The sequence below is a fragment of a genome, assembly GCF_019968985.1.
Source record: "MAG: Porospora cf. gigantea B chromosome Unknown PgB_NODE_213_length_28687_cov_137.063, whole genome shotgun sequence".
NCBI classification, from domain to species: domain Eukaryota; phylum Apicomplexa; class Conoidasida; order Eugregarinorida; family Porosporidae; genus Porospora; species Porospora cf. gigantea B.
The window spans coordinates 18,311-28,687 of NW_027178797.1; the positions used below are offsets into that span (position 1 = coordinate 18,311).

General features: G+C 53.0%; 8 protein-coding genes across 11 annotated transcripts; 3 read left to right on the top strand and 5 right to left on the bottom strand.

Moving 5' to 3' along the window:
* Positions 1–163: 163 nt before the first annotated feature.
* KVP17_000859 (uncharacterized protein) lies at positions 164–2,579 on the top strand (the record flags this gene model as incomplete). Of its 4 annotated transcripts, none has more annotated exons than XM_068515715.1 (2): positions 164–963; positions 1,046–1,589. In XM_068515715.1, 2 exons carry the CDS (start codon positions 164–166, stop codon positions 1,587–1,589), a joined length of 1,344 nt encoding a protein of 447 aa, XP_068376975.1. The 4 variants fall into 4 exon arrangements, with proteins under 4 accessions (XP_068376975.1, XP_068376974.1, XP_068376977.1 ...); XM_068515717.1 differs by lacking the exon at positions 164–963 and adding an exon at positions 2,406–2,579 and having other exon boundaries at positions 1,067–2,350; XM_068515716.1 differs by lacking the exons at positions 164–963; positions 1,046–1,589 and adding exons at positions 1,700–2,350; positions 2,511–2,579.
* A 78-nt stretch (positions 2,580–2,657) lies between these two features.
* Positions 2,658–3,320, top strand: KVP17_000866 (uncharacterized protein; the record flags this gene model as incomplete). The annotated part of the gene is made up of 1 exon (XM_068515727.1): positions 2,658–3,320. The coding sequence occupies one exon, from the start codon at positions 2,658–2,660 to the stop codon at positions 3,318–3,320; it is 663 nt and encodes a 220-aa protein (XP_068376987.1).
* KVP17_000851 (uncharacterized protein) lies at positions 3,321–4,319 on the bottom strand (the record flags this gene model as incomplete). Its single annotated transcript, XM_068515698.1, has 1 exon — positions 3,321–4,319. One exon carries the CDS (start codon positions 4,317–4,319, stop codon positions 3,321–3,323), a length of 999 nt encoding a protein of 332 aa, XP_068376958.1.
* Positions 4,320–4,376: 57 nt separating this feature from the next.
* KVP17_000858 (uncharacterized protein) lies at positions 4,377–4,655 on the top strand (the record flags this gene model as incomplete). The annotated part of the gene is made up of 1 exon (XM_068515713.1): positions 4,377–4,655. The coding sequence occupies one exon, from the start codon at positions 4,377–4,379 to the stop codon at positions 4,653–4,655; it is 279 nt and encodes a 92-aa protein (XP_068376973.1).
* Positions 4,656–4,695: 40 nt separating this feature from the next.
* Positions 4,696–6,471, bottom strand: KVP17_000863 (uncharacterized protein; the record flags this gene model as incomplete). The annotated part of the gene is made up of 1 exon (XM_068515723.1): positions 4,696–6,471. One exon carries the CDS (start codon positions 6,469–6,471, stop codon positions 4,696–4,698), a length of 1,776 nt encoding a protein of 591 aa, XP_068376983.1.
* A 408-nt stretch (positions 6,472–6,879) lies between these two features.
* KVP17_000849 (uncharacterized protein) lies at positions 6,880–7,869 on the bottom strand (the record flags this gene model as incomplete). The annotated part of the gene is made up of 1 exon (XM_068515696.1): positions 6,880–7,869. One exon carries the CDS (start codon positions 7,867–7,869, stop codon positions 6,880–6,882), a length of 990 nt encoding a protein of 329 aa, XP_068376956.1.
* Positions 7,870–8,284: 415 nt separating this feature from the next.
* Positions 8,285–9,443, bottom strand: KVP17_000860 (uncharacterized protein; the record flags this gene model as incomplete). Its single annotated transcript, XM_068515718.1, has 2 exons — positions 8,285–9,064; positions 9,093–9,443. The coding sequence occupies 2 exons, from the start codon at positions 9,441–9,443 to the stop codon at positions 8,285–8,287; spliced, it is 1,131 nt and encodes a 376-aa protein (XP_068376978.1).
* Positions 9,444–9,713: 270 nt separating this feature from the next.
* On the bottom strand, positions 9,714–10,247 carry KVP17_000853 (uncharacterized protein; the record flags this gene model as incomplete). Its single annotated transcript, XM_068515700.1, has 1 exon — positions 9,714–10,247. The coding sequence occupies one exon, from the start codon at positions 10,245–10,247 to the stop codon at positions 9,714–9,716; it is 534 nt and encodes a 177-aa protein (XP_068376960.1).
* Positions 10,248–10,377: the final 130 nt, after the last annotated feature.

The following is a 10,377-nucleotide window of genomic DNA, read 5'->3' on the forward strand; positions in this document are numbered from 1 at the left end:
AAGGATGACGAAGATTAACGAACGAAATCTGGCCGCAGGGACTCATATTTAGCTTTGCGTCCGACGCTTGAGATGCCCTTTGACATTGGCCACGCTGAATGTGAAGACGTGGGTATGGTACCAGTGGGGCCCCTTTAGAAAAACCACTGGTTTATCGGTTGAGATGCTGGCTGTGTGGGTTTTCTTCATTGTGTTGTGGCTTGGATCTGTGGTGAGTCCACTCGCAGCTGTGTGGTGCTTCCTCCGAGGCTACTATTCTGTTGGAATCTCGCTTGCCGCCATCCTGGTCTCGTTATACTTCTGGCGGCCTGAACCATCTCCAGCAATGGCCAACTGGGTTTTCGAAACCATCACGGACTCGTGCTCCGAGGCGTCTATCACAGTAGCCGATGGCTCATTGGATCCTGAGAAGCCCACTGTTTATGCAATAATGCCGCATGGCGTCTATTGTTGTGGTTGGTCTCGACTGTTTGCCTGGGAAGGGATGCGACATGTACATTTCTGTTTCTCCCCACTGCTTTTTTATTCTCCCCTGTTCACTCCACTGGTTTCGTTGGTTGGAAGGACCCACTCATCCTCACGAAAAGACTTTGAAGGCATCATGTCACAGGGCAAAAGTGTTGGACTCATACCAGGAGGCTTCGAGGAGGCAACCATCTTCAGCAATGGATGTGACCGACTTTACATCAAAAACCGCAAGGGATTTCTGAAGCTGGCGCTTACCTACGGGTATCGAGTTGTTCCTGTCTTCAACTTTGGCGAGAGATTCACGTTCTGGAACGTGCAGGGAGCGTGGAAACTCAGATTGTGGCTCAACAAATTCTCCATTCCAGGCGTACTTCCAGCAGGCCGATGGTTTTTGCCAATCCTGCCCATGTTGAACATGTCCCACTTGGTGTTTGGCGAACCGATAGATCTGACCCAGTATCGCGAACCTTTGGATGTCGACGGGGCGCACAAGCGGTATGTTTCAGAGGTCGAGAGATTGTACAAGGCACATGCTTCTAAGTTTTATGGAGAGGTTTCTGCACTGGAATTGTGGTAGTGTAATTAACAATTTGCCGCCATGCCTCCTCGAATGGAGAAGATGGACCTGCACCAGGTCGCGCTTGACCACCAGCAGAAGGAGCAGCAGACATTCACCCCTTCCTACGGAGGAGGTGGCTACGGCGATAGAGGTGGTGGCTACGGTGAAAGAAGTGGTGGCTACGGTGAAAGAAGTGGCGGCTACGGCGATAGAGGTGGCGGCTACGGCGATAGAGGCGGCTACGGTGAACGACGCGGTAACTTTGGAGGCCGCGATCATGATGGTGGCGAGCGCACTTGGACCCGTAACCAGGCGCCTGCCCAGTCGACTCGAGCTGGATATGGAGATCGTCGTGAGGGCTTCCAGGGAAGGGATTCTGGATTCGACCGTCGCTTTGGTGGAGATCGCATGGGTGATCGAATGGGTGACCGCCCTCGTTTCGGAGACCGAATGGGAGGAGACCGAATGGGAGGAGATCGAATGGGAGGAGATCGAATGGGAGGTGATCGAATGGGAGGTGATCGAATGGGAGGTGATCGAATGGGAGGCCGGTCGGAGCTAACCTTTTCTCGCGCTGGTCCCCCTCGCGGTGCCGGAGAACGCACCTTCGGTGGCGGTTTCGGCAATCGCGCTGAAAGAACCACCGATGTGATCACTCAAGGCGGCCGTTCCATGTTCAGAGCTCGCCCCGCCCCTGAGACTCGTACTCCTGCACCGACCACGCCGCCTCCTGAGACTGCTGACGACGTGGCCGACAGGATGCTGAAAGCCGTGCATATCGGAGTGTCGAAGACTCTTTCTCAAAATGTTGTGGATTCTATGGGAAAGGAGCTTGTGAACGAGGCAACGCTCTTTCGCCAGAATGCGCCGCTGCTTGATCATATCCGCGCCGCGGCTGACCATAGAGATGCAACCACGCTGAATTCGCTTCTTTGCGACAACGAGACCATCATGAAGTGCAACGGAATCGTCTGTCATGTGCTCGCGTCCTCGCTTGCTAAGGAGGCGCTAAAGCAGAATGACCGGAAAGGCGTACAGGTGGCTGTGAAGACCTTCAAGCCAGTTTACGCTGCCTTCCAGGCCCTTTGCAGCCGGGCGCTGGATTTGCGGTTCCTCGTGGAGCTGCAGCGCGTCATCTGTCACGCGAATGCCCCGTGTCTGGAGCCCTCTTGGTGGCTGATAGAGACGGTATGGGATGCCCTCTATTCTGACCGCTACATGGAAGACGCGGTGTTCCATGCCTACTACAACAACCACCTGTCCATGGTCTTCAGAGAACTGTACAGTGCCTACGCTGTAGACCGCAAGACAGCCATGAACCAGGTAAGTCCTATGATATTGACTCCCTGGCCGAAGCGTCATAACTCGAGTGACGTAGAACTTGGGGAGAACAACGCTGGTGTTCATAGACTTGGGTGACCAAGTAAAGGCGCACCTTACAGTGATTCTATTGTTATTTCTCGCCAATCTTACGTTGTTCCAGCTCGAGAACTGGTACCAGTGGTTCATTCACGAATCGGTGAAGGTCGCCAAGACTAGGGCCGCGAAGTGACGACATCAGCTTCATGAGTCAATCTCATTCTACATTCACAGATACTGCGCTGAAAGATACGTAGCATCGTAAATTATTATGCATGATGTCACCGGCAAAAACATGATTCACGCTCGAAAACTCGAACTCCTGTCAGATGTCAATTTGGAGTCCGTCCGAATCCTAAAGAGGGAGCTGGACTACTGGGTGTTCGCAGTGACGATGTTGGCACGAGTCAGCAGTATCATTGCCGGGCTTACCCCTGCGCTGATCCGGTTGGGGCCCCAGTCTTTGCTGTTTGTAGTCGTGTCTACAAGTTCAGCTGGACTACTGACGGCGGTTACGTGTCTGTGCGTCCTACTCATGGTATTCACCCCCGAAAAAGTTCTTCGAGGCACTTGCGAATCTGATGTTACAGAAGCTACCGCCCTGCTGAGCAAATACACAAAGCTTGGATTATTCATTTTGGAGTGCGGTGTATCGCTTTTCATGTTTGCCGTGGTGTTGTTCTGCCTGGCGAAGTTCACAGCTGGTCCGGCAGCAGTTTCAGCTACCATCAGCATTGTTGCGTTACTAGCGTTGATACACCACGCAGCCCTTTACGACTCCATGCAGCCTCGTAGAGTTGTCAACGGTGAGCGGAACATGTGCAATTCATCAGCAACTCTCCGCGTGACGCGTCCGAATCTCGCGACGATGCATGGGGACCCAGGAGTAACCAAGACGCACTTAACAGATCCTCGTCGTGAACATTCGATATGATTAGACTTTTCTAGAAGGAATGGCATGTTCGAATGCTTCCTTCCAGTCACCTTTCTCCCTAAAACTCGTGAGAATGGATACCACTTGATTAACAGTCAACACCTTGGACCCTCGCACAGCTAGGAACTCTCCAATAGGCAAGCGGGCTGTCCGAATGCCAATGTCGTTGGCCTTGGTAAGAGTCAGTTTGGGGTAGCGGTTCCTATCGATGAGACCTCCAATGATCAAGATGTTGTCATCTTCGATCGTGTCAAGCGTGGTAGGTGAGTCGGCCGTGAGGTAAATGAACCTGCTTCGAGTATCGTCGTTGACGAGACACTCGAGTTTAACGCTAGTTATGCCGCAACACCAACTACCGGCCCCAGAACACTTAGCCAGGCCGTCATTGGAGAGCATGTATGACCCAAGCCCGACGAAACCCAGGCGAAAGGGGGTTGGAGCCTTGAAGTTGATGCTGTAGCTCGTGGCGACCTGCTGCTTGAGGGATATGAGCTCTTTGTTGGATTCCAGCGCTTCGAAATTCATATCAACCAAGATATGAGGAGCATTGGAAGAACGATCTTCAAACTCTTGCCGACGTTTGACCCTTCGAGGAATGAAGGGCTCGTTCACGGACGCCCCCTTCGCTGCGTCCGTCACCGATTCCCCCTCGGCTGCCTCGGTCACCGATTCCCCCTTGGCCGCCTCGGTCACCGATTCCCCCTTGGCTGCCTCGGTCACCGATTCCCCCTTGGCCGATTCACCCTTGGCTGCTTCCGTCACCGATGCCCCCTCGGCTGCCTCCTGTGGCGGGAGCTCGTCTGCATGGGGCACCGGTAGCTTCTTCACAGCGCCGCGGGCTTGCTTCTTCAGTTTTTTGCGTTTGCGTTGTTCGGTTCTGGACTCTTCGAGTCTCCTGCGCTTCTTCAGTGCCGTCCTACTGAGTGTGCTCTCGTCAGCTTCTTGCCAGGGTCTACCTGTGTAAAGTTCGGCAATGCGATTCGCAGTGATGCCTTCCATATACAGATTTAACGCGACGAGGGTGACTTCATCACTGATCAGAATTTGCCAAAAACCATGTCTCACCTTCTGCGTATCGGACCTTCAGTCGTGGATTCTGCCGGACGCGTCATCCAACCTCTTGTTGATCAGCAGCTACGGGTTTACAGGATTGAGGTAACGTCCGCAGAGGAAATATCGAAGGAGTTCCCGAATCCAGTTGAGATGCTAGCATTCCTAAGGCATCTACTGCGAGGATCTCACCTTCGATTACGGATAGGACCCCACGAGTTCGTCGCTGACAATCTGGACTACAGCAACGCCCTGGAAGCACTCTGCCAGCCTTTCGAAGACTAACGAAATCTCAACAGTCTGCCGTTTGAAGAACGTTGAGATTTCAGTTACTCGGATGCAACTCTTCGTCTTTCCTCTTGACAGCGGCCACGTACGCCTCACTAACGGCATCAGTGACGCGAAAGTTGCTCCTGTCCGTTTCTCTCTCCTTCGCCACATCTTGCATCACCGAGCCTAGCTCAAGGAGAATGCCCGCTCGTACACTTTTCAGTCGCTCATAATCCTCGCCTTCTTCTGCCCCTTCCACCATATCTTTAAGGAACTTCTTCGCTGCTTTTCGAACTGTGTCCTCGACCTCGATGATAGCGATAGACAGAAACGTCTCCACCATCATTCCGAGGGCCTCTTCCTCAGCAAGTGGATCCAGATCGCTGGAGGTCGTGTCGCCAATCACCGAATCGTTGGTCATGCTCATCGATTTGCTGACGCCTTTCCGCATCTCCCTCTGCACACGCTTCTCTTCCTTCCGACGCTTTCGTTCCTCACGCTTTGCTTTCTTCTTCGACTTCTTCGCAGCCTTCTGGCTGGCCATGATAGTGCGAGCCGAGACTCTGGCGGTCTTTACCACGTTGCCCATGTAACGGAATTGGGCATCAGCCTTGTAGTACTGGCCCTTGGCCCACGCGTCTTGCTTGCCAAGGTAGATGTTGGCCACATTCTCATAGGTCCATCCAACGGCGGACATAAATAAGGGACCGAAGGTGGTGCCGCACAACTCATGTATCTGTTGTTTCATCTGCTCCCTCCACGAATCCCGCAACTGAGAGACGACCTTCTTACTTTCGGGTTTCTCCTCAGCCAGAAAGGTGGCCTCGACGATCATCGCGCATCTGTCACGCAGGCGTCCCGCCAGAAGACAAACATCTAATTCGTGTTGGCCTTCCACGAGCTTGTGTTGAACGCCCTCAGCGAGCATGTCGTCCATAACCTCTGAGTCCATCATCAAGAGTGTACGCATCTTGCCTGTCCATGGCTCCAGAGTTTCGGAACCGAAGAGCAAGGTGAAGATCATCGATCCATCGACAAGGTCCATCTCTTGAGTGGCACCCTTTCCTTCGGTGTCATACTTCAACCGCAGTTCATCATCGCTTAGGATTTGGTACGCTTCACCCAACTTCTGGAACTTCAGATTGGCGTCTGGGTCGTCCTTGTTCTTGTCTGGGTGGCATGCCATGGCCAACTTATAGTAGGCCTTCTTGACTTCGCCTGAGCTGGCGTCGGTTGGGACTCCAAGTGTATCGTAATACTCCGTGTCGAGGACCTTACGTTGGCCACCCGTCGTCTTCGATGCTGGCGGTTGCAGTCCTTCGATGAGCCTCATGTCCTCCTTTATTTGTGCAAGTCGTGCGACACAGGCGGCTTCGTCTTGATCCAAGTAGTACCTGTAAACAACCCACTCCCCGGTTTTCTTGTCCCATTTCTTTCCGTTTTGGCTCTCCTTTATGGCTTCGGGGGTGTTGACCACACCTCGACCAATCTGGTAGAGACCGGTACCAATGCCGGCAATCGGTAGCGCCACAGCACTGGCCACACCTACAGCCATCCCCTTGAATAGTCCACCAGTCTTATTTTTATCCGTCTTGTATCCGTGCACCGGTGCTGCCACCAAGGCAGCCAGGCCTGCGCCAACGCCAATTCCTATGTTTTTCAGGCCTGTAGCGACCCCGGTTCCAAAATCTTTCGGCTTCCGGGTGTTAAACAATACGCTCTCGTCATCGCCCATCACTCGCATTAGTGCCTCCATGGCCTCATCCTTGTCCACCTCCTTATCCTCAGGTAAGAGTGCTAGCTGTTGGCCGGGGCCATCTTCACTCGACATCTGAAATACCCTTTTTTGTCAGCAAACGATCTTTGTTACATTAATGCTGCCTGAAGGAATGCCAGCGGTTCTTGACAGCATGCTCGGTCCTGCCCTTGAGCTGTGCTACGACGAACGACCAACTACCATGAAGTTTGTGGAGCTCTTGTACGCTTGTCTTCTCGTAGAGTCCATTCACCTTTTTTAAGGTCGGGATCCAGGTGGTTAAAACCGCCACTCGCGCTTCCGAGTCGACTATCGTGGCCTTCATGGAAGTACTAATTAACTGCTTGAGCCAATTTTGTCCACTTCTGCGGATGCGTCTCCCTTGACCCCTTCTCCCCAAAAACATTCCTAGAGCATATCTACTGATCTTCTTCATATCTTAAATGCTTTTTTTTTGTTTGAAAGCAAACGATTTTTGTTATACTAATGCTTCCTGAAGGAATGCCAGCGGTTCTTGACAGCATGTTCGGTCCTGCCCTTGAGCTGTGCTGCGATGAACGACCAGCGATTGCCATGAAGCTTGTGGAGCTCTCGCACTTGCTTGTCTTCTTGTAGAGTCCATTCACCTTTTTTAAGGTCGGGATCCAGGTGGTTAAACCACCGCTCGCGGCATTGCCTTCCGCGTCGCGTATCATGGCCTTCATGGAAGTAATAATTAACTGCTTGAGCCAATTTTGTCCACTTCACGCCTGTGCGGATGCGACCTCCTTGACCGCCCTTAACCCCTTCTCCCAGAAACATTCCTACCAGGTTAGTCAGGTACTTGTCCTCGTCGACGAGCCACGACGCCCCCTGCGCCTGAGAAGCCACAAGTCCCCAGTCAGAAGGTGGTGGCAAATCTGGGAGTGGAGCTACTGATCTGATATCGAGTTCGTCGTTGGGGGTGGCCGGACTTGCCACACGCTGGCGCTTGCTCCTAGGCACCCAAAGCTCCTCATCCGTATCAGAGGCTCTGCAACTGCTGTGGTCGCTGCTGTCTGGTATAGGTTGCAGGTAGATGTTGTCCTCGACCGGAATACCCGGTGAGACTAGGGGTGAGAGCATAGGGCTTTTGCGGAAGCTCATGACTGAATCCATAGGATCCGCAGGAGGAAGTCCCATAGGATCCGTAGGAGGTACTCCTATCGGGATCGGACTCTGTAATGAGCTACAGATAGGGCTCAAATCGGTAGCGCTTGATAACAGCGATTCATGCAGCGATTGACTCTCATACAGAGATTGACTCTCATGAAGAGATTGGCTTTGGTAAGATAAGGGGCCGTCAAGAGGAGGCTGAAGGGGCCACCTTGTCTCCTCTTGAGGCTCCAAGAACGGAGAACAATAAAACGAGGATGGAGTATAGGGAGACTCATCAAAAGCGTCTGCTTCGAACCAGTTCAGTTGCGCGAACGCCAGCCTGTTCGTAAGCGACATTAGCGATATTGTCAAATTGTAGCAATATACACCACCACTGCCAAGATACTCTCTCGTAGAAGCTCTCACGTGACGAAACTGCGCTCCGAATCGAGCGCCCTGAATTCCGTTCACAACCCTTAAAACGAGGGTTATAGACCTCTAAGGCCTCTCGACGTCTGTTCAATCTCGGGTGCAGAAGGCGTGGTTGTCTTAGTCTTCTGAGACTCTAGGTCTTCCAGCTTCACCTCGAACATCGCACTTTTGACATCGAAATACTCGACGACCGATTCGTGATTCCGATGAACAGGTACTGCTTCCTGAAATGGAGGTTCAGCAGCAGAGACAGCTGCTGTACTGAGCAAGATAAACAATCTCATTTTGGTTTTTAGAAAACACACGCATAACAACACTTCATGTGGGCGTGGGGCCTCGTTTAACTATGTGTTAAGAGTTGGTACCTTGGTGGTCTCGTCATCCTGGAAACGTAGGAAGGGCTCAACGGGGCTCGAGTTGGAACGGAAGGGCTCAACGGAGCTCGAGTTGGAACGATCCGGGAGCTGACCATGACCGCCTCATGAGTTGATCTTGGGATGCGAGACCAGGAGTGCGTATCACGTCGCATCTTGGCAATCAGAGCGATCTCGCGTGACCTGCGGCTTTGGCGCTCTGAGAGCGGGAGTTCCCAGTCGTACACGGGGGCGGCATGCGGGTTGGGCGCTTCTTGCAACAGATCTATCACGGAGGAAATGAGTCGACGGAGGTACTCGTAATCCGGTCGCTCCGTGAATCCGAGGCCTCGAACGTAGATGCAGGCTTGTAGGAGTCCTGATGGGAGGCCCTTGCAGAGCTCCTCCATAGTGATGGCTCGCTTCGCCTTTCGAATCTGCGCGTACTTTTCTTCCTTTGTGCTGGCTGCCAACTGCTGCCAAGGCAGTCGCTTCCTCACGAAATAGATCAAACATAGTAAGGCCGATTCCAAGTCGTCCCTACGACTTTGCTCATGGCCCTCATGTGCATTGAGACTGGCGTACCGGGCTGTTCCTGTCAGCGTCAACCCCGTTCGGAAAGGAATATGAAGGCCCTTCGCGCTTTTAAACCGTTTGGCCAGCCCAAAATCAATAAGGACCACTCGGCATCCCTGCAACAAGAAATTCTCAGGCTTGACGTCGCGGTGAATAACTCCCTTAGCATGTAGTGTCTCGAGCCTCTGTATCTGAGTGGAATCGAGAATACTGCCTCACCATCTGCAAGGTCAACATGCAGCTTGTTGTTAGGGATAAGCCGTCACACGTTTTAAAGTAGTGCTCGAGACTCTGGCCGTGCAAGTCCATAACAAGAATCTGATGGTTGAGCGAGTGGCCAAACCAGTGCACCCGTCCGAAGTCCGGCTCCCGTCTCATGAGCTTGTAGACTTTCGCCTCTGTGAGGAGCTGTCGGTGGCGGGCTGTGGCCGCTTCAAATTTGATCGCGACTCGTGCGGGCACAATTCGTGGGTCCATTGCCTCGCCGGCGTAGATCTCGCCGAATGAACCGGCACCGAGGCGTCGCCCTACGCGCCACCGATCGTCCACCGACGTTGGAATCAGTGTCATTTAAGTGCGAATTGCATATGTGCTAACCTACCAAAGGAATGAGATGAGTGATACACGCCGCCAAAGGCCTCTCATCTGAAAACAGGAGGCAGAACCAACACTCTACCGAGAAAGTACATACATTTAGTGATTGCTCAGGCCTTCGGGCACACGAGAGCGTGTGTGGAGTCCCTGTTACTCAAGCCAAGAATCGTGAGGTGTTCATGAATAATCTAGTTAGAGTAGTACACTAGGACATTATTACAAAGAGTGGCATCAATTCACATGTATTTAAAACGGCGCCGATGACTTCTCGGTATCAGCGGGGAGAGCCTCGCCCAACGCACTAGCATCAGAGAGAGATCGGCCGAAAAGGGCACCTAGGGCACTCAGTGGACCAAGTAGAGTCTGGAGCATGGCCACATCCACAGCTGTGGGCTTTATCGATAAATCCGTCAACAGTCCGAAGTCTTGGACGGTACGCAAGTTCTCGGCATCAGCGGGGAGAGCCTCGCCGAAGGCATCAGCGTGGAGAGCCTCGCCCAACGCACTAGCATCAGAGAGAGATCGGCCGAAAAGAGCACCTAGGGCACTCAGTGGACCAAGTAGAGTCTTGAGCATGGCCACATCCACAGCTGTGGGCTTTATCGATAAATCCGTCAACAGTCCGAAGTCTTGGACGGTACGCAAGTTCTCGGCATCAGCGGGGAGAGCCTCGCCGAAGGCATCAGCGGGGAGAGCCTCGCCCAAGGGATCAGCGTCAGAGAGAGATCGGCCGAAAAGAGCACCTAGGGCACTCAGTGGACCAAGTAGAGTCTTGAGCATGGCCACATCCACAGCTGTGGGCTTTATCGATAAATCCGTCAACAGTCCGAAGTCTTGGACGGTACGCGAGTTCTCGGCATCAGCGGGGAGAGCCTCGCCCAAGGCATCAGCGTCAGAGAGAGATCGGCCG